At 45.4% G+C, this 26633-nt stretch overlaps 1 protein-coding gene across 8 annotated transcripts; it reads right to left on the bottom strand.

Moving 5' to 3' along the window:
• Window positions 1-517: 517 nt before the first annotated feature.
• LOC137216104 (uncharacterized) lies at window positions 518-26633 on the bottom strand. Of its 8 annotated transcripts, none has more exons than XR_010939703.1 (4): window positions 12303-17588; window positions 8054-8279; window positions 7267-7592; window positions 518-2283 (listed from the first exon to the last, which is right to left on the bottom strand). XR_010939703.1 is itself a non-coding variant. In XM_067721980.1 (2 exons), the coding sequence occupies exons 1-2, from the start codon at window positions 26617-26619 to the stop codon at window positions 6962-6964; spliced, it is 921 nt and encodes a 306-aa protein (XP_067578081.1). In that variant the 5' UTR covers window positions 26620-26633; the 3' UTR covers window positions 2302-6961. The 8 variants fall into 8 exon arrangements, 1 of the variants encoding a protein (XP_067578081.1); XR_010939649.1 differs by lacking the exon at window positions 518-2283 and adding an exon at window positions 2302-6196; XR_010939631.1 differs by lacking the exon at window positions 518-2283 and adding an exon at window positions 2302-4412.

Genomic DNA, 26633 nt, shown 5'->3' with positions numbered 1-26633 from the left:
CCCATGCTCAGGGATTGGAAGACTTAATATTGTCAGATGTCAATACTACCCAAAGCAATCTACAGATTCAATGCAATCCCTAGAAAGTCCCGAATTCTGCAAACTAATGACATTATTTGCAGAAGTGGAAAAACCCATTCTAAAATTCACATGGAGTCTCCAGGGACCCCAAATAGCCAAAATAATCTTGAAAAAGAACAAAACTGAGAACTCACATGTCCAGATTTCAAAGCTTCCTACAAAGCTATAGTAATATAAACAGTGGCTTTGGCCTAAAGACTGACATAGGTCAATGGAGTAAAATGGAGAGCCCAGACATAAGCCCTCACATACACGGTCAAATGAATTTTTTTTTTTTTTTTTTTTTTTTGCGGTACGCGGGCCTCTCACTGTTGTGGCCTCTCCCGTTGCGGAGCACAGGCTCCGGATGCGCAGACTCAGCGGCCATGGCTCACGGGCCCAGCCGCTCTGCGGCATGTGGGATCTTCCCGGACCGGGGCACGAACCCGTGTCCCCTGCATCGGCAGGCGGACTCTCAACTACTGCGCCACCTGGGAAGTCCCTGGTCAAATGATTTTTGACAAGGGTGCCAAGACCATTCAATAAGGAAAGGACAGTCTTTTCAACAAATGGTGCTCAGAAAACTGGATACCCACATGCAAAAGAATGAAATTGTACCCTTTCCTAACACCATTTACAAAAATTAACTAAAAACGGATCAAGAACCCAAATGATAGACCAAAGACTATAAAACTCTTCGAAGAAAACACAGGTCAAAACCTTCACAGTATTGGATTTGGCAATGATTTCTTGGCATATCACCAAAGGCATAGGTAATAAAATTAAAAATAGACAAGTTAGACTTCATTAGAATTTTAAAGTTTGTTCATCAAAAGACACTATCCACAGAGTAAAAATGCCACCCACAGAATGGGAGAAAATATTTGCAAACCATATATCTGATAAGAGATTAATATCCAGAATACGTAAGGAACTTCTAAACCTCAAAAATAATAGTAATTTAAAAAAAAAAACCCACACTATCTAGTTCAAAAATGGGCAAGGCTTGAACAGACATTTCTCCAAAGAAGATATATAAACAAGCACATGAAAAGATGCTCAATATCACTAATCATTAGTGATAAGGCAAATCAGAACTACAATGAGATACCAGCCTCATACCCATTAGGGTGGCTACTATCAAAAAACCAGAAAACAGCAAGTGATGGTGAGGATGTAGAGAAATTGGAACCCTTGTGCACTGTTGGTGGGAATGTGAAAAATATTGGATTGGCCAAAAAGATCATTTGGGTTTTCTGTACCATCTTATGGAAAAACCAGAATGAACTTTTTGACCAACCTAATAGTACAGCTGCTGGAGAAAACATATGGTGGTCCTCAAAAAATTTTAAAAAGAATACCCTATGATTCTTTATTCTACTTCTGGGTATATACTCAAAAGTGAAAGGAGGAACTCAAAGAGATATCTGTACACCCATGTTCATAGCAGCATTATGCACAATAGCTAGAACATGGAAGCAACCCAAGTGTCCATGGATGGATGAATGGATAAGTACAATGTGGTATATCCATACAATGCAATTAAAATAGAATTAAATGGAGTTCCATTGAACTAAAATGGGATTAATTATTCAGTCTTAAAAAGGAAGGCAATTCTGACACGTACTACAACATGGATGAACCTTGAGGACATCACGCTAAATGAAACAAGCCAGTCACAAAAAGACAAACGTAGAGGAAGCACTTAGTGTATTCAAAATCATAAAGACAGAAAGTGTAATGGTGGCTGCAGGGGGCTGGCGGGGGGAGGGAACGGGGAGTTATTATTTGTAGTTATGAAGTTTCAGTTTTACAGGATGAAAAGCATTACGGGGATGGATGGTGGTGATGTCTGCACGCTGATGAGAACATATGCATTTAATACCACTGTAACTTTAAAATAGTTAGGATGGTAAGTTTTATGTTATGTGTATTTTACCACACACACAAAATACACAGATACCTTGTAGAATGCATGTATGGCACGTGTATAAACTGTTGGCATACAATCTCATTGTTAGGGATGCAGTAAATGACCTACCTGTGCACAATCTGACTTGGCAGGCAGGTGAAGATCAAAGTATCCTGGGCATTACTGAAAAAGCTTACATGGAGAATGTGGCTTTCACTTCAGGCTCTGGGCTGTCCAACACTGAGCACCACTGCTGGACACACAGACCCCCTTGGATGTGAGCAGCTGTGCTTCCCCGGGCAGATCTCCCCCTTGGAGACAGAAGGAGACCAAGTGGGACAAGTGTAACAAATAAAAGACAGAGACAGCCTTAATAACACCACCCAACTGCCAGCCAGCCGGGTAAATGCTTCCTCCCTCTCCTGCGGTGAGGGGTGGGGAAGGGCAAGAGGGGCAAAGGTCAGGGTCATGGCTCTCCTGATGGTCCCCAAAGAGTGAAGAGGCATGCACACCACCCAATGCTCTGCACACACACTTCCCCTTAACATCGTATCTGGGGGTAATTACTGTATCAGAACCAAGAGAACGTCCTCATTCTTCGTTATGGCCGCATAGTGCTCCACTGTCTGGGTGCACTGCAACTATTTCCCCGGTGTCTGCGGATGGACATTTAGGGGGTTTCCAACATGTTGCTACTACAATGGAAGTGTCTAGCTGGTCCTTGCGTCGTTTTGCATGGATGTTGATAAGATTCATTCCTAGAAGCAGGATGGCTGGTTCAGTTTGTGCATTTGTCACCTTGACCGATTTTGTCAAATGGCCCTCCACAGGGGGTGTGACAATTACACTGCAAAAGCAGCGAGCAGGAGGGCTAGTGGCCATCAGCCTCGCCACTGGAAAATGGGAGCTGATCTAACTAGGAAAGCGGGTCTGTCCCTGCCTGGGGGGTGGTGAGCAGCGAGGGCGAGGAGAGGGCTTACAAAGGGCGTGAGAAACTTTGGGTGATGATGGATGTTTTAATCGTGATCGCTGTGATAGTTTCATGAGTATCTATACATATGAAAATTTACTAAACTGGATACTTTAAATATGTGCAGTTTATTACATGTCAATTACATTTTAATAAAGCCCTTAAAAATTTTTTTTTTAATTTTTGGCCGTGCCACGTGGCACATGGGACCTTAGTTCCCTGACCACACCCCCTGCAGTGGTAGTACTGGAAGTACAGTCTTAACCACTGGACCACCAGGGAAGTCCCCAGCCCTTTTTTTAAAGCATGAAAACATGCTAATTGTGTGTGTGTGTGTGTGTGTGTCCTATCAGATTGTCCGAAAATAAACAAGTTAATTGCCTCCAGTTCTGGCAAAATTGTGAGGAAACTGGCTCCCTGTTGGTAGAAGAATGAATTGGCCTAAGTCTTTTTGGAATTAATTATTGCAGTATCCATTAAAAAGCGTTTCTATTCTTTGCTGAAGAGAAATTATATGTGCTCCTTATTCAGCTGTTATTAATTAAGATCCTATTCATTTATTTCTCTTTTTGGCTCAGTAAAATGGAGCTCCACACATCTGTTTTTTGCTTCTAAGGCCAGCTAATGAACTTCCAGAACCTGGCCTTAAAAACGAAAGACTACATAGTTAACAAAATGAAGCCGATAGTTAAAGATGTCTCCTTTCCCCTGAAATCATGGAGGGAAAGATATCATTCTGAATTATAAAACTTGATGGAAGAATTTGATTTGATAAGGTGTTGAACTCAGACCACTTACTCTGTACAAATCTTGTCTTCTGGTACAAAACTGGGACTTGTCTGAACATTTATACTGTTACCAACTTCTCATTTCTGTTACAATGCATCTGTTATTTAAACAGAAGGGTCTTAAAACGTTTTTCTAAGATTTTAGAATTTGTTGCCATGACTCATGAGAACAACTTCCAGTAGAAACCTGAACTCTGCTTACTGGTCTTACTTGGTAACCATGTGTAATCACATTTCTGGATTCCTAAACAGTATAAGTACCTAAGAGGTTTCTCGGACAAACAGTAGACAGTTTGCCTCTCTGCTAGATTTCTCTTTTTTATTTTATACATTTATTTATTTTTGGCTGCGTTGGGTCTTCGTTGCTGTGCTCGGGCTTTTCTCTAATTGTGGCGAATGAGGGCTACTCTTCGTTGTGGTGCACGGGTTTCTCATTGCGGTGGCTTCTCTTGTTGCAGAGCACAGGCCCTAAGCGTTCAGGCTTCAGTAGTTGTGGCACGTGGGATCAGTAGTTGTGGTTCGCGGGCTCTAGAGCGCAGGCTCAGTAGTTGGGGCGCACGGGCTTAGTTGCTCCATGGCATGTGGGATCTTCCCGGACCAGGGTCGACCCCGTGTCCCCTGCACTGGCAGGTGGATTCTTAACCACTGTGTCACCAGGGAAGTCCTCTGCTAGATTTCTTATCTTAAAAAAGAGATGAAGAGTCTTATCTCACCTTAAACAAGATCTCTGAGGTAACAATCTTACTTCTAGGGAATGTATGCATCCGAAATAAATGGACATGTGTTGTTATGTATACTAGGATTCTTGCTGTAGAAGAAACTGGAAAATCCCAAAATATCCAGCAAGAGGGAAAGAGGAAATAATTACACTACATGACAATGTGGTCATTTCAAAAAACGAGCCGTCCAGTGCTTAGGGCTCTGAGCTTCAACTGCTGGGGGTCTGGATTTGATCCCTGGTCAGGGAACTACGATCCCGCATGCCGCAAAATGAGCCAGGCCCACTTTCACTCACTGGAGAAAATGTCCGTGACGTGACATTAAGTGAAAAACGCAAACTTGCAGAGAGTATCTATGGCAGGGTCTCTGCGTGAATATAGATGTGTTTGCACGCCTGGGGAGGGGAGAGAGGAACAGACAGGCTGAGGGTGGAGGGGTCCCGTCCATTCTGTCCTTCACATAGTCCTTTAAAATCTATGGGATGGGGCTTCCCTGGTGGCGCAGTGTTTGAGAGTCCGCCTGCCGATGCAGGGGACACGGGTTCGTGCCCCGGTCCGGGAAGATCCCACATGCTGCGGAGCGGCTGGGCCCGTGAGCCATGGCCACTGAGCCTGCGCGTCCGGAGCCTGTGCTCCGCAACGGGAGAGGCCACAACAGTGAGAGGTCTGCATACTGCAAAAAAATAAATAAATAAAAATAAATAAATAAAATCTATGGGATGGTGGGTGACTTTTCTTTGTTCAGATTTTTTATAATTATTATTTTTTTAAAATATTATTTATGTATTTATTTATTTGGTTGCGCCAGGTCTTAGATGCGGCAGGCGGGCTCCTTAGTTGTGGCAGGCAAACTCTTAGTTGCGGCATGCATGTGGGATCTAGTTCCCTGACCAGGGATCGAATCCAGGCCCCCTGCATTGGGAGCGCAGAGTCTTGCGTCACCAGGGAACTCCCTGTTCAGATTTTTTAAAACAAAATGGTATTTTGTACAAACATGGTGTAGAAAGGAGTTTATTTAACACGTACCCATGTCTGTAGTGCTTGAGTCTGTTGGAATTATGAATAATTTTAAATTTCTTATTTGATATTTTATTTAGTTTGGACATTTTCTACAGTGAAGTACTTTTGAAACTAGAAAATCGTTTTGTTTTGTTTTTTCTTTTTTTAAGTCTATATAATAGAGCAAAGGATGCCTAGGGTTTTACTTCAAAACGAGACCCGTCACACTGGTATATTAAGTGATGGGGCCTGAGTTGCGGCCGGGCTCCTCCCAAAGGGACTGGCCAATCCTTCTGCCAGTTATTCCGTAAAGAGTTGATCCAGGTGGAGGACTGAGGGGCTGGGAGGCTTAGGCCTAGGCTGGGGGGAAGGAGGGCAACATCGTCCCGTCCTGGAGGGCCAGGGCCCACCTAGAGCTTGGCCAAGACCCCAGGGCTGCAGCTTCCTGAAGTGTAGCCAGGAGTGGTGGAGGGGACCCAGTTTGGGGTCCCCAGGACAGGTAGTAAAGTTTTGTCACCCTCGCTGCCTGGTCTGGGCCCTGTGGTGGGCAGTTAAGAGCACCTTGTCTTGGTTTGGGGCAGAGCCACCCCCTGAAGGAGGAACCCATGCTGAGGGCTGCCAAGTACCTGGTGGGCTAGGGGGTCTTTGCCCAGGAAGCTGTCATTGGGGTCACAGGGTGAAAGGAGAGCTGGGTCAAGCTCGGTCAGCAGAGGCGCTCCTGGACCCAGAGGGCGGCTGTTTCTCAGGGCTGGGTGGGCAAAGTCCAGAACCTGGAGGTCAGGAGCTGTCTCGCAGGATAAGCCCTGTCAACACTCCATGCCCCCCAGTTGCCCTGACCTTCACTCTGCTCCCTGTGAGCTAGAGACCCCGGCCCACTCTGTGCAGGAGCCCTTGGGTCCTTCCCCAGCCTGAGCAGGGGCACACGAGTCCCACTTTAGCTGGGAGGGGCCCTGCCTCAGCTCGCCCCAGCCCTATGGGGGGAAGGGGGCAGTTCTGCCGGCTGCCTCTGCCTGCCAAGTCTTTCCCCTGAGTGCAGTCAGCATCCCAGTCTGTACTACGTTATCAATAGGTGAAATCTGGGAGGCCAGGAGAGGAAGGGGAACTCTTGTTTTTTCCAAGGAGATCCAAGGACTGTTTCAGAATTGTTTAGCAAGGGCTGAGCTGGCTAGTGAACTTCTAGATAGACTTAAAGAGGAAGCAGTGTTGGGATTCCCAAGGACACAGGGCACTCTGAGCTGGAAGGAGAGAAGCCAGGCGGACTGAGAGAGGTGTCCCCAGAGAGAGGGGGCTGCATGGTGGGGGCCAGCCCCTCCCCTTTGCACTGAGAGGAGGGGAGTCAGTGGGCAGGGGACAAAGAACAGGCTGGGTCACCCACGGGGACACCGTGAAGAGTGGACACCAGGGGGGAGCTCGGCTGGGCCCCCCTTTGGTTGTTTCCTCCCTGTGCCTTCCCCACGAGGCTTAGGAGGGAACTGACGATCCAGCACTCTCCCCGCTGGCCAGTGGCAACAGCCTATAAGTCCCCGGGCATCGTTACTCTGAGTCCCCCTTCCAGATCACCACAATGACATCTGTCAGCCCTACGCCCACTCTGTTCCCATGACGCACCCCTCAGATCCCTGGCCCTGGGGATCAGGGCACAAGGTCCGTGCTGTCCAGCCTTTCCTGTGTCCCATATGCTGCCCAGGGGCAGATGGCAGCCCTGGGTCCTCCAAAGGCCAATGATCCCAATGACACCCCTGAAAAGGTGGGCCAGCCTTGGGGCAGGGCAACTCCCGGGTGGGGGGCCCCAGCCAGGGAGTGGCCCCGGGGACTGACCTGGACGCTGTACGTCAATCAACGGGAACCAGGACTGGAAGGAAAGGGAGGGGGGTGTTGGGAACCCCCTCGTGCAGAGGAACCTTTGGAGAGCAGGGTTCCCTCGGGGAGAGGACACCAGCCCATCTCGGCTTTGCAGGAGGTTCTCTGGGGATTGCAGACTCCGGCCTGATGCCCTGATCTGGAAGCTCTGGGCAGACGCGCTGCTTCTCTTCCACCGAGCTGGCTGCGCCCCCTCGTGGTGGCAACTCGGGATGGACCGCTCCCGACCACATCCCTTCTCAGGCCCTTTGCCGGCCGCCTGGGTTACTCCTTGTTCTGACTCCCTGAGTGGGGAAACAATGACAGAAAGAAAAGACCACAGCTTTAAATATTTTATCCAATAAAAATTTCAAAATGAAAGTAAATACGTGAAGTACGGCTTAGCCTGGGTTTTCTAGAAAACAGCCTGAGGCAAGATGAAGTTGGCACGATGCTTTTTCAGGGGAGACGCAAACCAGGGAGCAAGGAGGGGAGACAGAGAAAGGCTAGCAGAGTGCGGCCCAGCGTGAAGTGATGCATCGCCACGCTGGTACCATTTCACAGCGAGCCCAAAGGGGCGAGCAGATGCTTGGCAGGTGAGTTCGCTTGGCCCGTGGGACTTCTTTGGATAGACTGGGAGGGGGAATTTCCTCAGCACTTCCTGAGACGGAAGAGGGGAGGAAATGTGTCTGCCTAGATGCCTTCAGTTTTCCATTGGCCGAAGTTTGCCCTACGAGGAGGTCACTTTCTCACCCTTCTACGTTACCTCATTTGGCCCTTCAGTGGGCAGTCAGGGTGCAGATCCTGCAGCTTGGGATGTGGGGCTTCATCCAGAGGAGGGAAGGGAACACCAGCATTGCAGATGTGTGTAAAGCAGGTCGGATAATGTCGTGGCAACCAAGGAGAGGCGTCCAGCGTCCGCAGAACACAGGGCTATTCTGTCCCAGGTGCCAGGACAACCTGGGTGCTGAGTCAGTTGGGAGTAGAAACAGCTGGGGAGGAACAAGCCACAGGGAGGTTCAGGAGGTGGGCAGCACTGAGGGGACCTGGGGGACGCGTAACATTTGTGTCCATTACTGTCTTCCCCTTGCCGCCCTGGATCTATTATTTTCCTTGCATGTTATAATGCGGGGGCTCACTTTTTCCCCTTTTTCAATGAAAACAAGATGGTGTCATTCCAATCAGTCACAGACCCCCTCTCAAGGTGATGGCCAGCAGCTGTCTCTTGGAAGCCTTAAGATGAGCTGTCCCAGGGAATCCCCAAGCTCCCGACAATCTCTTCCCTGTGTCCCCATCGTGTAGGAGCTTCTCGTGGTGATAGGATCTGGTACCGTTTTGTCCTTGGCCCACTGGCATGCAGGGTCAATGACGATTTGTGGAAACTTTACCAGTAATAACGAGTAGCCAAGTGGTAATTAGCAAAACCTGCCGTGTCCCCGGTTTCAGTGTTCTCTCCTGGGAGAGATCCCTGGGAACTCTAACTTGACAGAGTTTTAGGGACAAGAAGCACAAATTCCACGAGTGGGTCACTGGCCCAAGCCCGTCATTTTACCACCAGCTGGTTATCAGGAACTCCCCAGGGGCTGTGGGTGGGGCTTGAGAGAGAAGAGGTGGTGGATCCGTTGGAATTTACTCCTGTCTTCTGCACTGGCTTGAGCCTGATTCAAAAGTGCCACTACCGTTACATGCCAGATGGCTCCTGGGCATGCCTGCCCTGTGACTGACTCTCCTATGACTCAGTGGGTCAGATAACAGCTCATGACGGGAAGCTCTTCTGCATAGTCACTTGTAGCCATGACCCTCTGCTGTATGTCTACCAGGGCTGACAGCTCCCAGGAGCTGTTTCCTGAGTGCTGGGGAGAGTGTGGACCTGCCCCACATTCTGGAGGGCTTTGCGGCAACTCTTTTATCAGGGCGCGCCAGAGAGTCCAAACAGCATTCCAATCCAATCCTGACACTTGTATTTCCATCAGACGTGCTGGATCTTGTGGCTCGAAAAGCATCCCGAACGCACCACAAAGCCCACTTTTGCTCTGGGTCCTATTCAAAGCTGGAAGTCTCTGGATCACTCAATAAGTGGGTGCAGTATCTGTTGCCTCTAAAATACAAAGAGCCCCTTTACATAGCTGTACCTCCTTTTTAGTGGTAGGAGATGCAAAAGGGAGCAATCTTCCCTTCCCTCAGAGAAGATGTCTCGGCATGCTCAGACCATTGGACCTGTAAACATTTCACTGATGTGCCAGTCCGCCGAATTGTCTTTAATCTCCCATTATCTGGCATATATGAGACCCACCAGCATGTCCAAAGTACTTGCCTCTTCCTGCTTAACAGATCCCATTAGCATATGGTGTCGTCAGTATAGTGAACTAGCATGACGTCATGCAAAAGATCAAGATGATCAAGGTCTCTCCTGCCCGTGATGGAACAGAGGGCAGCAGATTTAACGTGGAGCTGAGGTGTATTGATGACCTTACCACATCGTGCTGAATTGCTTCTGCTCCTCTGTCTTCATAGGTGTTGAGACTAAACCACTCACTAAATCAGTGACCGTATATCTATTCCAGAGGGTTGATTGATCTGCTCCAGTAAAAAAATATCATATCCAGCACATCAGCTATAATTAGAATTACTACCTGTTTAACCTGTTTAAGTTCACATTAGTCCACCACCATCTGCCATGATCCATCTCGGTTATGTGGTATGTAGATGCCAGACAGATGAATCAAATGAATATTTTGGAGGGACCACCATCCACACATCTTTTGGGTCTTTGATGGTGGTAATTTTACTTGACTCTTCCTACCATATTGGCCTGGACTGCGTAGGTCAAAGAATTATTGAAAAGGCGAGTCACAAAGAGCAAGCACTTTGCCAGTCTCTGTTCATGGTATGCTGGCTAATATCGCCCTGGCCAAAGCAAGTCACGTGTCCAAGCCCGAAATCAAGAAGCAGAGAGACTCTACCTCTTGATGGGATGAGCATCAAAGAATTTGTGGTCTTTAAAAACAACGACTGCAGCCTTGCCGTAGGAAGTAGAAAGGTTGCACGGTGCCCACTGGCTTGGGATGCCGTCAACCTGAGCTTACATGGAACTGCCCGTTACGCTTGTGGCTGAGGACAGAGTGGGCTGATGATGTGTAACATGGGACATCAGGGGTGTCAGCCACCGTCAGCCTCTTGCGCCTCTCAGACCCTCTCATGCCAAACTTAAGTCCAATTTTTCAGTTTCTTTCAATATCCACAAAAGGCTAAATGCACAAAAATTAGGGGGAGAAGCTAGAGTTGCCGATGCACCTGGACTGAAGAGGGCAATTGATATCCATCTTCTTTCTCCACCACTCACGCGAGATTTTCCTCGCCTTCAACAATCATTTAAATTGGCTTAGGTTGCTTGCTTGGTAGGGTGACCAAGACTTTCAGACTTAAGGAGTCTGAGACTTTAGTTGCCTTGCTTTGGTCAAAATACGGTTGCTGCAATAGGCCATTCACCATTTTCACTTAGGATATAAGCACCCAGAGATGCCCCAGAGAATCCCCTGAGTTCCAGACGTGCTCCTCTCTGTCTTCATTGTACAGCAGCACCGTGGCTTCTCATGATAACCAGGGTCAATTACCCCCACCAAGACAGTAACTCCTTTCTTTGCTGGTCCATCAGAATACAGAGCTCAGAGTGACCAGATGGTAGTCATAGCTTCAGGTTCAGTGGAACCCTTACTGTACCCGGAGGAAGAATTCATCCCCTGGATAATAATGTAGTGGAAGCTACTGCTTCAGGGACAGGAAGCACAAATCCTTCACATGGGTTTCCGGGAGTGATGAGAAGAGTGGTCACTCCCACTTCCGCCGGCGTCTTCTAGCTATTTGGATGTAGTATCATATGTGGGCCATTGGTTCCATTCTTACTCTACACCCTGGTGGACAGACCCTCAACCCTGTAGGATGAGGTCCCCAATCTGATGTCTTAGCAGCTGAAGGTAATTCCAATCTTCTATCTGGCCAGCTGCTTCGGGGTGATATGGCCTCTATTAGGGACAGAAGGTCCTGCAGTCCTGACCCATTGCCGCACCTCTTTTGCTGTACCATGTGGCCCTCGCTCTGAAGTGATGTATGCAAGATCCATCAGGCAGCAGGTAGGCCTTTGGAGAGCAGAGCTGGCAGAGGAGCTCTGGGCATAGAAAAAAAAATCTATATCCAGGGTAGGTATTGATTCTGTTGAGGAAGAATTTCTTCCTCTCCTTGTTGGAGGAGGTCTGATGTAATAAACTGGCCAAGTGAGTGGTTGGTCTTCTCAAGGGACAGTCACTCTGAGGGCTACCATCTCTCTCTTTTTTTTTTTCTGCGGTACGCGGGCCTCTCACTGCTGTGGCCTCTCCCGTTGCGGAGCACAGGCTCCGGACGCGCAGGCTCAGCGGCCATGGCTCAGGGCCCAGCCGCTCCGCGGCATGTGGGATCTTCCCGGACCGGGGCACGAACCCGCGTCCCCTGCATCGGCAGGCGGACTCTCAACCACTGCGCCACCAGGGAAGCCCCTTAACTTATTTTTTAGAAGTATATTTTATTGTGTATCCACTGAACTTGAGAGGAGAGAGGTTGGGAACGGGGATGGCTCCACAGGCAAAACCGGTCCCAGCTGCAAAGGACCAGGTGACGCTTTGCTTTCTTCTGTAAAATGTAATCTCGGAAGTGAAAGCAGACACCATTCTATTTATATGTAGCCAGGGCCTAATCTCAACCAGCGCGAGTATCGTGTGCTAGAAACGCCGCCTGGAGTGGAGAAGGAACTGGCCCCCAGACTGTAAGTTCCTCCAGGGGGAGCACTTCCCCTCCTGTGAAGCAGCTTAGTGGCGTATCCTGGAGAAGTAATTGTACAGGAAAAAACATACTGTCCATGTCCCTGTACCCTAGGACCGTCTTTTGTGGCATCTGTCACACCCTGCCCCCAGGTATAGCTTAGTATACCGTACAGTGTGCAGGCACTTCTACTCTAACGACATTTATGCGTCTTAAAAAGTTACCTTCGGGGGCTTCCCTGGTGGCGCAGTGGTTGAGAGTCCGCCTGCCGATGCAGGGGACACGGGTTCGTGCCCCGGTCCGGGAAGATCCCACGTGCCGCGCAGCGGCTGGGCCTGTGAGCTATGGCCGCTGAGCCTGCGCGTCCGGAGCCTGTGCTCCGCAACGGGAGAGGCCACAGCAGTGAGAGGCCCGTGTACTGAAAAAAAAAAAAAAAGTTACCTTCTGCAAAATTGCTCAGTAAAAATAACATACTTACGGAAAAACAAGATTGGGGCAGACCACTCAAAATGTACAGAATGTCATATGCTTAGCCCTAAACACTCAACATTGCATCCTGATCCCAGTAAAAATACTAGCACAGTTAAGTCAAAAAAAATTATATATATATGTATATATATATATAGAGAGAGAGAGAGAGAGAGAGAGAGAGAGGTATAGCTGATTCACAATGTGTTCATTTCTACTGTACAGCAAAGTGATTCAGCTATACATATATACATTCTTTTTCATATTCTTTTCCATTATGGTTTATCACAGGATATTGGATATAGTTCCCTGTGCTGTACAGTAGGACCTTGTCATAGGACCTTGTTATTTATCCATCCTATATATAATAGTTTGCATCTGCTAATCCCAAACTCGCAATCCATCCCTCTCCCTTGGAAACAATAAGTCTTGAATGGACTTTTTAAAAAGCAGTTTCTAGGTCTAAAATACTTGTCAGTGGTGACAATCAAACATGTTTTGTGTGATAAACTAAAACGACCTGGAAGTACTTCCAATGTCCATTTGCACGACAGTCATTGGCTAGATGCTTAACTGATCCTGTTCTCAGAAGAAGACTCATCTCTTCCATCTGACACCTGGGTTGCGATAGTGATAGAACTTAGTGACTCTGGCTAACTGTCATCAACAGGTGGTTTCCACTTCTCTGTCACTTACTGAAAGACATGTGCTTCAAACTACACATCAGAGTCAGAATCTCCTGGAAGGAAACACTTCACCTCCAATGACCGTGCCAGTCCCCTGATCCACTGACACTGTAGAGACTGGACTTGGGACACAGGCTTCCCAGGGTCACCTGCCACAATTTCCACAAACAGACAAGCCGACTGATGGGTGACATCCTGGGATTTAGTCCAGAAACGTTAGTAAACTGCTCAATGAGACAACAGTTAACTAGCTAAGCCTACGTGGACCAAATGGATTCAGCTGTGTTCTATTTTATGGGTTTGTGACTAGCACTTTTGTTAACCGCTAAACCTTGGTTTACCAGGTGACACTTGGAAACTGGAATAAAACATTTCAAACGGCTTTGTGTCCGACTGGCTGCCTGTGTCCCTTTCATCGAAGTTACACAACTTGTCTGCATCGCTGTTACAGCTCTCGCAGGCTTTGTTTCTGCTGGTCAGGAGTAGCGTCCCCGCTCATCTCTCATTTCAGTAATTTGAGTCTCTCATGGTCCATCTACCTGAATGTTTGTCAAGGTGTTTGATCTTTTCAAAGAACCAACTTTTGGTTTCATTGACTCTGTTTTCCCTCATTTTTCTATTCTCTGTTTCATTTATCTCTGCCCTGTATTTCCTTCCTTCTCCTAGCTTTGGGCTTAGTTTTCTTTTTTCTAGTTGCTTAAGCTGTGAAGTTAGGTGGTTGATTTGAGACCTTTATTTTCTTTTTCTTTTTCTTTTTTTTTTTTTTTGCAGTACGCGGGCCTCTCACTGTTGTGGCCTCTCCCATTGCAGAGCACAGGCTCCGGACGCGCAGGCTCAGCGGCCATGGCTCACGGGCCCAGCCGCTCCGCGGCATGTGGAATCCTCCCGGACCGGGGCACGAACCCATGTCCCCTGCAACGGCAGGCGGACTCTCAACCACTGCGCCACCAGGGAAGCCCTTTATTTTCTTAATGTAAGCATTCGTGGCTATAAATTCCCCCTTAGCGCTGCTTCCTCTGAATCCCACACATTTTGGTTTGTTGTTTTTTGTTTTCACTTGTCTGTAACTCCTAATTACCCTTGTGATTTCTTCTTGATCCATTGGTTGTTTACATTATGTTTAGCTTCCAGTTTTTGAATTTCAGTTTCCTTCTGTTGACCTCTAACTTATCGTCTTGTGGTCAGAGAAGATATCCTATATGATATGCATCTCTCTAAATCTATGGAGACTTAATTTGTGGCCTAACATATGGTCCATGGTAGAAAACATCCCATGTTCCCTTGAAGAATGTGTATCTTATTGTTGAGTAGAGCGTTCTGTACATGCCTGTTAGGTGTAGTTGATTTATAGAGGAATTGACCGCTACAATGTTCTGTCCATTATTGGGAGGGGGGTAGTGAAGTCTCCCACTATTGTGGAGCCAACTGTTTCACCCTTTCTATTTTTTATTCGAATACTCTGGTCTGCCATTAGGTACATATACGTCTATTACTATATCTTCTTGCTGTATTGAACCTTTTATTATTTTGTCTTGTAACAATTTTTTTACTTAAAATCTAATTTGTCTAACATTAGTATAACGAACTCTGCTCTCTTCTGGCTACTCTTGGCACAGAATCTTTCCTACCTTTTTTACTTTCCATCTGTTTGTGTCTTTAGATCTCAGGTGAGTCTCTTGTAGACATAGTTGGATCATGTGTGTTTGACAGAATGGATACTCTTGACTGGACAGTTTAAATGTAAATGGATTAAAGTAATTACTGATAAAAGGGACTCTTGTCATTTTGCTGTTTTCTATATGCTTTATAACTTTTTGTCCTCATTTCCTGCATTACTGTCATCTTGTGTGTGTAGTTGAATTTTATGGTGAAACACAAATTCCTTATTTCCTTTTAATTAAGAAAATTAAAATTTTTTAAATTTTATTTATTTTGGCTGTGCTGGGTCTTAGTTGCAGCACATGGGATCTTCATTGCGGCATGTGGGCTCTTAGCTGCAGCATGCAGACTCTTAGTTACGGCATGCAGACTTATAGCTTTTTCTTGGTGGTTGCCATGTGGCTTACATTTAACATTTTAAAGTTATAACACTAATTTCAACTTACACAAGCTTAACCTCAGTATCAAACCCTGCACCTTTACAGCTCCATCTCTTTTAGCTGTTTTCACAAAACTATATCTTTAGACACTTTGTGTCCCAAAACATGAACTAATAGCTAAATGCATTAGTCTTAAATTATACAGAAAACAAATCGTGGAGTTACAAACCAGGGTGACATCAATATCTTTTATAACAGCTCATGTATATCCTGAGATCTTTGTCTCTCCACCTGGCTTAAAGTTACTGTCCAGTGTCCTTTCCCTTTACCCCACAGGACTCCTTGAGCATTTCTTGCAGGGCTGGTCTAGTGGCAACCAACTCCCTCAGCTTTCGTTTATCTGGAATGTCTTTTCTCCCTTACATCTGAAGGACAGTTTTGCCGGATAGAAGATTCTTGGTTGACAGAGGTTTTGGTTTTAGCACTTTGCATCTATTAACTCACTGCCTTCTGGCCTCCAAAGTTTCTGGTAAGAAATCCACTTTAGATCTTATTGAGGATCCCTTGTATGTGACGAGGCACTTCTCTTGCTGCTTTCAAGATGCTTTGTCTTTCTATCCAACGTGTGATTATAGCAGATGTGGGTGTGGCTCTCTGCATTCATCTTATTTGGAGTTCATTGAGCTTCTTGGACATTTATATCCACATGTTTCATCATATTTGGGAAGATTTCAGTCATTATTTCTTCAAATATTCTCTCTGATGCTTTTCCCTTTCTTATTCTGTGACTCTCACAATGTGTATGTTGGTCCACTTGATAGTTTCTGACTGATCCCTTAGATTCTGTTCACTTTTCCTCTATTTTTGTCTGTTTTTCAGACTTGGTAATTTCCATTGCCCTATCTTCCAGCTCACTGACTTTCTTTTGCCTACTTAAATCTGCCTTTGAATCCCTCTGGCAAATTTTTCATTTCAGTTATCATACATTTTTAGCTCCAGAATTTTTTGGGTTTCATTTCAGGTTTCCTACCTCTTGACATTTCCATTTTGTTTATACATCATTTTCTTGACTTTTTCCACATCTTATTTCTTTGGGCATATTTAAGATAGTTGTGTTAAAGTCTTTGTCTAGGAGATCTGCCATCAGATCTTTTCCAGGAACTGTTTCGTTGATTTCTTTTTCCTTTGAATGGGCCATACTTTTCTTTCTTTGCCTTGTGTTGCTGTTGTTGAAAACTGGACATTTGAATCTATTGTGGTATCTCTGGAAATCAGATGCTCCCCCTTCCCCAGAGTTTCCTGGGGGATTTGGTTATTTTTGTTCTCTTGAGGGTTGTCTCTATGTCAAGGATCAGCATAAAGTGTAAACTTAAGGTCTTCTCAGCTCTTTTCTGAGCCTGCATCTGTCCTGGGCATGTGCAGTCATCTTCTGGCTGTCACTGTATATGTAATTGTTTTTGAGTGCCCTAGTCTCCAATATCCGGCTCCCAACAGAGGAAAAAGAAAAACGAAAGTAGGAAGGGCACTGGCCTATTATATCCCCTGGAAGTCACTTTGGCTGGAGGGGGGTGGATTGCAATAATGGGGGAGGGGCAACATCAAAGGTTGCCTCCCTCTTTGGACCCCTGTGATCACAAGAGTAGCTGGAGCACACGTCTCCACTGTTGGGTAGACAGGGTCCTTTGGGCCCACCCTGACCCTGCAGGCTGTATGGAGGGTGCGCACAGCTGGCTCCCACAGGGCTGAGGTTGGAGGACGGGCATCTGCTGTGCTAAGACGTGAAAATGACTAAAGTTACATGCAACTTACTGTCCAAGCCTTTGCCTGCATGCTGAAAGCCTTCAGTAGACTATGGAGTCCCCAGATAGTAACATCGGACAGATTCTGCCAGGGCAATTGTTGGCTAGGTGGTAAGACAGATTTTGGGGCTTCCTACCCTGCCATCTTCCCAGAATCCTTTCTGTAAGCAAACTTTTATAAACGAGCAACTTTACTAAAGTCACATATTAATTGTCACTTATCTGTAGATCCTTTGAGATTTTCTCCAGGGACAAGGATATCTGAGTTATGCCAGTTTTATTCATACTGCTGCTGTGTCTGGTTATTAAGCCATTTAGTTAGTGTTTAATTTTAGTTGAATTCTTATAACTTTCATTTCTAGAAGGTCTACTTGAATCTCTTACAAATCTCCATGGTCATTATTTACGGTCATTTCCTTACCAATTTAAGGAAAAATATAAAGTAAATTCTGGGGGCACAGGTTCAACCCCCAGTGGGGGAACTAAGATCCTGCAAGACGTGTGGCCAAAAAAAAAAAAAAAAAACAGCAACAACAACAAAAACATGTTATATTTAAACCCAATTATAATTTAATTACATTAACTATAAATGGAATAAATTCTCAATTTATGAAACAAAGATTATCAGATTAGATTTTTAAAATCAAACTACTGTTGTTATGAGACACACATTTAAAATGTAAAGATGCATAAGGTTTGAAACAAAGAGTAGAAAATTATAGTGGTGCGGTAGTAACTAGAAGTTGATTTCATCTCTTTAAAAATATAAAGTATAATTCTGTGTCTGATAATCCCATTCTATCCAGTTTATATGATTCTGCTGGCGTGCTCTCATGGTGTTTCACTTCCTGTGTGCTTTGTCATTTTTGATGGTAAGATGCCTCTTCTCCTTGGAAATACATTGGGATGTTTACGAATCCTAAGCTGAACTGTGTTTCTTTTAAGTGAATGTTTTTGTTTTTTAATTTATTTATTTTATTTTTGGCTGCACTGGGTCTTTGTTGCTGCACGTGGGCTTTCTCTAGTTGCAGTGAGCGGGGGCTACTCTTCATTGCGGTGTGCGGGCTTCTCATTGCAGTGGCTTCTCTTGTTGTGGAGCAGGGGCTCTAGGTGTGCAGGCTCAGAAGTTGTGGCACATGGGGCTTAGTTGCTCCACGGCATGTGAGATCTTCCTGGACCAGGTCTCGAACCCGTGTCCCCTGCGTTGGCAGGTGGATTCTTAACCACTCTGCCACCAGGGAAGCCCTGAACTTTGTTTCTTAAAGAACAACTGCAGTGCTCTAGCTTTAATACACTTTAGCTGGAGGATGAGATCCAGCAGATCCTTCCAGGAATTGTTATGCACTGAACTGCATTCCAAAATTTATATGTTCACATTTTAACTCCTAGTTCCTCAAAGCGTGACTGTATATGGAGGGAGGGTCTTTAAAAAGGTAATTATATTAAAATATGGATATTAAGGTGGGCCCTAATCCATTATGACTGGTGTCCTCATAAAAAGAGGAGATTAGGACACAGACACAGAGAGAAGACCATGTGAGGACACAGGGAGAAGACAGTCATCTTTAGGTCCAGAGAGAGGCCTCAGGAGAAACCAGCCCTGACAGCACCTCAGTCTCAGACTTCCAGCTTCCATCACTGTGAGAAAATGAACTTTTGTTGTTTAAGCCACCCAATCTGTGGTGCTTTGTTATAATAACCCTAGCGGGGACTTCCCTGGGGGTGCAGTGGTTAAGAATCCGTTTGCCAATGCAGGGGACATGAGTTTGAGTCCTGGTCCGGGAAGATCACACATGCCACAGAGCAACTAAGCCCATGCGCCACAACTACTGAGCCTGTGCACCTAGAGCCCGTGCTCCACAACAAGAGAAGCCACCACAGTGAGAAGCCTGAGCACCGCAACAAAGAGTAGCCCCCGCTCACCACAACTAAAGAAAGCCCACAGGCAGCAACAAAGACCCAACACAGCCAAAAATAAATAAATTAATTTTTAAAAAAAAAGAGATCATTGGTTCTAGATGAAATCATCTTTAAAAAAAATAATAATAATAACCCTAGCAAACTAAGACTGGAATTGAGTTTTTCTTGGTTGCTAATAATCAACCAGTTGTGATATTAAATGGCCACAAGAAAAGAGCTATGTGCTCGCATGTCAGGGAGAAGTTTGAAGAAAAGCACTTTCTGAGCAGGAGCTGGCACCCCATGGAGACAGAATGAAATCCGCGCCAGTTCTTGCTGCCTCTGGCCTTGGTGATATGGGTATCCTGCAGAAGAGTTGCGTCCTTCGTCACAGAGCTGAACTCACACACCTGGTCCAGGAGTCAGAGAAGCTGAAGGAGGATCTAGGGGAAGGTGGAGCAGGTTGAGGCCCAGCTATAACCTCACATCTACAGGTCAGTCAGCATGTCAGCAAACACTTGCGTGAGCTACAAAATGGGGACTGCTTCCCTTAGCCTTCCAAATCCGTGTTTAGGCCTATTCGTCAAACACTGACATGGCTATACCAAACTTCTAGGTGTTATTGCACCACTATAATTTTCTATTCTTTGTTTCAAACGTTATGCATCTTTTTTTTTTTTTTTTTTTTCAGTACACGGGCCTCTCACTGTTGTGGCCTCTCCCGTTGCGGAGCCCAGGCTCCGGACGCGCAGGCTCAGCGGCCATGGCTCACGGGCCTAGCCGCTCCGCGGCATGTGGGATCTTCCCGGACCGGGGCATGAACCCATGTGCCCTGCATCGGCAGGTAGACTCTCAACCACTGCGCCACCAGGGAAGCCCTCAAACGTTATGCATCTTTACATTTTAAATGTGTATCCCATAATAGCAGTAGTTTGATTTTTTAAATCTAATCTGATAATCTTTCATAAATTGAGAATTTATTCTATTTATAGTTAATGTAATTAAATTATAATTGAGTTTAAATATAATATCTTTTTTTTTTTTTTTTTTTGGCCGCATGGCTTGCAGGATCTTAGCTCCCCCACCAGGGATTGAACCTATGCCCCCAGAAGCGTGGAGCCCTAACCACTGGATTGCCAGGGAATTCCCTAAATATAATATCTTATATTCTGCTTTCTATTTGTCCTGCCTATTCTATTTTCTTTTTCCCACCTCTCATGTCATCTTGTAGATATTTCTTATTTTTTCATGTTTTGATTAAATATTCTATTTGTTACACTAAAGTTTTTAATATTCGCACTTAACTCATCAAAGTTTAAAGTTAATCAAAACCTTTCTGAGGACTTCCCTGGTGGTCCAGTGGTTAAGAATCTGCTTTCCAATGCAGGGGACACGGGTTCAATCCCTGGTGGGGGAACTAAGATCCCACATGCTGCAGGGCAACTAAGCCCATGTGGTCTAGAGCCTGCAGTCCACAACTAGAGAGCCTGTGTGCTGCAACTACTGAGCCCACATGCTCTGGAGCCTGCATGACACAACTAGAGAACCCATGTGCTGCAACTACTGAGCCTGCATACCACAACTAGAGAGGTTGCATGCCACAACTTCTGAGCCCACGTGCTCTGGAGCCTGTGTGCCACAACTAGAGAACCCGTGTGTCACAACTACTGAGCCTGCATGCTCTGGAGCCCACGCATCACAACTAGAGAGAAGCCCACATGCCACAATGAAGAGCCCATGTGCCTCAACGAAGATCCCGTGTGCCACAACTAAGACCTGATGCAGCCAAATAAATAAATAAATAAATAAATAGTTTTTAAAAACCTTCCTATCTTCCCATAAATAAGGATTTTTAGAAACATTAACTTCATAAGTCAGAAAGGGAAAGACAAATACCATATGATATCACTTATATATGGAATCTAAAATATGACACAAATGAACTTATCTATGAAACAGAAACAGACTCACAGACATAGAGAACAGACTTGTGGTTGCCAAGAGGGAAGGGGGATGGGGAAGGGATGGATTGGGAGTTTGGGGTTAGCAGATGCAAACCATTATATATAGAATCGATAAACAACAAGGTCCTACTGTACAGCACAGGGAACTATATTCAATATCCTGTGATAAACCATAATGGAAAAGAATATGAAAAAAGATGTGTATCTATGTATAACTGAATCACTTTGCTATACAGCAGAAATTAATACAACATTGTAAATCAACTACACTTCAATTTTAAAAAAAGAAACATTAACTTCATATTCCTTCCTTTAAACTTCTATTATTATTGTTGTGGTTTTAATTCGATCTTGTTTTTAACCCCCAAATACTGTATAATTATTACCATTTATATAGCAATCTTCATTTAGATTTTACCACACATTGATCATTCTTTGCCCTTTATTCCTTTTTATATCACTCTCACTTTGCTTGAAGTACATCCTTTAGAATTTCCTTTAGTATGAATTTGTAGTGCCAATCCCTTTTTTTATTTCTGAAAATGTCTTTATTTGGCCCTCACTTTTGAAAGACAGTGAAAGATAACTAGGTTGGCAATTGTTTTCTTTCAATATGCTGAAGAGATCTTCCTACTGGCTTCTGAATATTACTGTTAAAAACCTAGTTATTAGTCTAACTACTGTACTTTTCTCCTCTGACTGCTTTCAGATCTCATTGTCTTTGGTGTTCTGTAATTTCATTGTGATGTATCTTATGTATAGGTTTCTTTTTATTTATTCTGCTGAAATCCATAGTTTTGTTTGTGTATATTGTCATTCACCCATTTTCAAACATTTTCAACCACTAGCTCTTTTTTAAAAAATTTATTTATTTTATTTATTTATTATTTTTCGTGTGTTGGGTCTTCATTGCTGTGCACGGGCTTTCTCTAGTTGTGGCGAGCAGGGGTTACTCTTCGTTGCAGTGCATGGGCTTCTCATTGCAGTGGCTTCTCTTGTCGTGGCGCACGGGCTCTAGGCACAGGCTTCAGTAGTTGTGGCACGTGGGCTCAGTAGTTGTGGCTCACAGGCTCTAGAGCACAGGCTCAGTAGTTGTGGCGCAGGGGCTTAGTTGCTCCTTGGCATGTGGGATCTTCCCAGACCAGGGCTCGAACCCGTGTCCCCTGCATTGGCAGGAGGATTCTTAACCACTGCACCACCAGGGGAGTCCCCAGCCATTAGCTCTTAATATGCTTTTTTGTGGTCTAATCTGCCTTCTTTGGGGACTCAAATTACACCTATGTTAGACTTCCTCACCTACTCTCTTACCTCTCCTATTTACTTTTTAAAAATTTATTCTGAATAATTTATTTTGAAATCTCTCAGAGTCACTGATTTTTCTCTTGAGCTGTGTCTAATCTGCAGTTAACTTGTCAACTGGGATTTAAGTTTTTCAATTTTTTAGTTCTAGACTTTCTATTTAATTCTTTTTCAAATATGCTATGTGATTTTTACAGTTTTCAGTTGTCCGCTAAATTTTTCAAGCTTTTTTGTTTTTTCTTTGAACAGAATAAAAGTTTGTGTCTGATTAAACCAGTATCTTGGGTCTCTAGGGTCTGTTCTTATATTTTTGTTTCTTGTTTTTTTTTTTTCTTCCTTTTTTTTTTTTCTTCATCTCTCATATGGGCCTGATGATCTTTTTTACATATTGGATAAATCACTGAAACAATTTGAAGCTTAGGTTGTTCTCTTTCTCCAGAAGAGTTTTAATTGTTTTTTCCGGGTGCCTGGGAGCACTAACCATAAGAGAGGGCTTAATCTAATCTAATTTTCAGGCTTAATCTAATTTCAGGGCTTGAGATTTCCTCAAAAGATTTTCCTAAAGCTGGGCTCCAGACTCTCTGAAGGTTGATTTACTTCCAGTTAACCCTCACTTCTAGGGTGCAACCCTTTAAGATTCCAGCTCAAAGTAGCACGTGTTTTCCCTGGGGCCCCAATCTCGGTGGGCCACAGACTCTGTTGATTATTTGTTGCTGCATAACAGAAACCCAGAGACTCAGTGGCTTAAATTTAAAAGATGTATTATTTCTTATGACTCTGAGTATTGACTGGGCTTAGCTGGACAGTTCTTCTGCTGAGGCCACTTATGCAGCTCAGCTGGGGAGGGAATGTGCATGTATTCACTCATCCGGGAAGGCTGGAATGGCGTCAGCTCTCTCTTTCTCTTCATATGGTCTCCCACCATCCAGTAGTCTAGTCTTGACTTCTTTACCTGGCGACTGCATCCCAAGAGGACCAGAGAGGAGCTGCTAGTCCTCTTGAGGCATTGACCTGGACCTGACACAGTATCACTTAATGCCACATTCTATTAGTCAAAGGAAGTCAGATTCTAAGGGAAAGGAAACAGACTCGCCTCCTTATGGAAGGAGCAACTGTGTGTGCAGCAGTCATCATTGGTCATCTCCACAGACAAACCTCAATTCCACACCTCTAAGCCATTGAGGCTTTCAGAGATGCAGCACAGCCTTCCATCTCTCCTGGATTTGTCCCTAGGGAAAAAGCTTTCCCAACTGCCAGACTCACTTCTCCGGATTCCTACCGTGTGATGCTGCCTGGGTTGTTTTCTCTGGGTTGTTATCTTGTAAGCTCTCTGGTGCTCTGAAGAATATGTTTTCTAGATCTTGTTCATCAGTTCACTTGTCTTTGGCAGGCAGTTCTAGACTACCTAGGTCACCATTACCATAAACTTCCTCTTCAATAGCCTGTTGAGAGTGATATGGTCCCCGAATCAGTCGGACACTTCTTAATAAGTTGTATGCAGAAGGGTTCTCGTGTCACTCCTTGGAATGGGGAGGTTCTTTTTTTGTTGTCTAATAGGTTGAAATAATGGGATCACCCAGACTCAGTTTGTTCACTGACTTCTCTGGGTCTTGCCTCATCTGTTTCATTCACCATTCTTCTCAAATCTTCGTTCTGAACGTTCTTTTTCCTGAAGTGCATACTTTAATCACAGTCTGTTACTAACACTTTCCATTTTTGTTTCTCTGAAAATATTTTCATTTTATCCTCACTCTTGAATGGTAGTTTAATGGGGGGGTATAAAATTCCACAAGATCTTCATGCCTTGCAGGGCCACCCGGACCTTGGCAAGCACATTGGGTGGTGGTGGAAGCTTCAGCAGGTGCGTTGAGGGGCTGACAGTGCAGGGCACACACTGGCCTGCTAGGGGCGGTGCTGGGGCCTGGAGGTCCCAGCAAAGAGTGAGGCCCAGGTGGACCAGGTGTGCACTCAGGTCCAGCATGAGGTGGAGACTAGCCTGAGGTGGAATCTCCAATGAGGTCCTATGCCACCACTTCAGTGTCCCCAGATGGGGGCCTTGGTGCTGGCTGGGTAGAGGACCAGCCTGTGCCGTGGCCTTGGCCCTGCAAGATCCATGGGCGGAGAACAGGGGTGCTCAGCTGTTCCCACCAGTATGATATCTGGTCCTTATCAGTCGGCCCTTTAGCCTTCTAAGATCTTCAAAATGGCTGAAATGCAAGGATGGTTTTTAAAAATATAATTGATTTTCTTAATCACATTCTGTGCTTGTAATGAGTAAATATTTGAGCTCTGAATTACCAAATCAGTGTCTTTTAAAGAAAGAAAAAAAGAAGAATTGAGCCTCAAACCAGTGGTTACTTATTTGAAAACTTTCTCCCTGTCTGGCATACTCACGCTTTGACACTTTGTTTCCTGGAAGGGGAAGCACACTAGGACACTGCTGTATAGATGAGATAATATGCAGAACCTGCTCTGAGAGTTATAATTAATGTTTTCACTGGACAATTTAGCTGACAAGTAAGCTCAGAATACTATGAAGCCTCATATATTTTAAAGCTTATCTGCAGCCCTGAACTGCAGCTGTGGCCCTTTCTGTATCACTCTAAATATAGCTGTGACCTCCCTAGGAATGCCTTGAGGAGGGGCCTGCATCGCTGGGGTATTAATTGTGTATCCAGACCCTAGAACTCAGCTCTGCCAGTTTTGTAAATGTTAGTTTTAGTAGACATTTGCATCAGTAAATTGAGCACAAATAAAGTGATTTTACATTTGTCTGAATGAATTTTATTTTAAAGCTGTGTTAACTAGCTGTTAGCACATCTATAGCACATCTACTTTTTTAACTTCTCTCCCAAGAATTCTGTTAAGAGGAAAGGCAAAATCAGCACAATGAGAAACAACACCGAGTTTTGCAGGCCTCTCATTGTTGTGGCCTCTCCCATTGCAGAGCACAGGCTCCGGACGCAGAGGCTCAGCGGCCATGGCTCATGGGCCTAGCCGCTCCAAGGCATGTGGGATCTTCCCGGACCGGGGCACGAACCCGTGTCCCCTGCATCGGCAGGCAGACTCTCAACCACTGTGCCACCAGGGAAGCCCTGCAAGTATATTTTAAAAGGTGTTTAGCAGATCCCTCTATTCAGTCTGACCTCTCGAATATTTTAAAGGTAGCATCAGCACTGGAACAGAAAACCTATCAAGCCTAAGTCCTTTTTTTTAAGTAGGTTTTTTTAAAAATTAATTAACTTATTTATTTTTGGCTGCATTGGGTCTCTGTTGCGCGACGGCTTCCTCTAGTTGCGGTGAGCAGGGGCTACTCTTTGTTGCGGTGTGTGAGTTTCTTATTGCCGTGGCTTCTCTTGCTGCGGAGCACGGGCTCTAGGCGCATGGGCTTCAGTAGTTGTGGTGCATGGGCTCAGCAGTTGTGCCTCACGGGCTCTAGAGCACAGGCTCTGTAGTTGTGGCGCACAGACTTAGCTGCTCCGCAGCATGGGGGATCTTCCCAGACCAGGGCTCGAACCCGTGTCATTGGCAGGCAGATTCTTAACCACTGCGACACCAGGGAAGTCCCCTAAGTCCTTTTTTAGATCCTGGTTTTTGATAGTGGTGTATGGGGAACTCTTTTCTGAAAGGTTTTACCTTTTGCAATTTTAGGAAGGATTATCTTTTCAGCTTGTTTTAAAAAGCTGCAGTTTGTGTTGATTTGTGGCTTCTCTACTTCATCAGCTATACCGGCCGGCCACACGCTTCCAAATAAAATAAACCCAAAACCAACCTCAGAACCGTATTTTGATCTGTAACTAAATAACTTTCTCAAGGGGAGTTCTATTAATATTCCATATAACATTTAAATAAGGTGATGGCTTTTATCTTACTACCCACCTCAAAAATAAAAACAAAACCAAAAAACTCAATTCTCAACCCGAGGCAGGACTCAATTCTCAACCCGAGGCAGGGCGGGCTCTGGGGCGCGGTCGGCGTCCCCTCCCTCTGAGGTGTCGGACTGTGTTTTGAAGCCTTGGAATCCAAAAAGCGCACCGCCCTGCTCCCACGCGGGATGGGCCTCCCCACCCCTCCCCTCCCCGGCGGTGTCACCTTACACCTTGAGCAAGGACGTCCTCCTCTGGACACGCCCCTCCCTCCAAGTCACCAAGGAGGTACCGAAGTCGCTGCCCTGAGAGGCTCCTTCCCCGCCACCCGAATGCGTCTTCGTCCCAGAGATGGCCCCTCCGCCGCCGCCACAGCACAAACACCTAGTGGGGGCCGGCGTCGGGGGCCCTTCGTGGCGCGGCCCGTCCCCTGCCTCCCGGCCCACGGCAGCCCAGACTTCCCGCGTCCCGGCCTCTCTGCGCAACAGACCGCGAACCCGCCACAGACACCAACTTTCCATAAAAGCTGATTCTA

The sequence above is a fragment of the Pseudorca crassidens genome, chromosome 1, assembly GCF_039906515.1.
Source record: "Pseudorca crassidens isolate mPseCra1 chromosome 1, mPseCra1.hap1, whole genome shotgun sequence".
In the NCBI taxonomy this organism is placed as follows: Eukaryota; Metazoa; Chordata; class Mammalia; order Artiodactyla; family Delphinidae; genus Pseudorca; species Pseudorca crassidens.
Note: the sequence above shows the minus strand (reverse complement) of the source record. Positions and strands in the feature narration are given on the sequence as shown.

Coding starts and splice junctions, on each gene's coding strand:
- LOC137216104 (XM_067721980.1), bottom strand. CDS start 26,619: ATGGAAAGTTGGTGTCTGTGGCGGGTTCGCGGTCTGTTGCGCAGAGAG. Junction 7,593..26,329: donor AGGACGTCCTTGCTCAAGGT/GTAAGGTGACAC, acceptor TTCCCCACTCAG/GGAGTCAGAACAAGGAGTAA.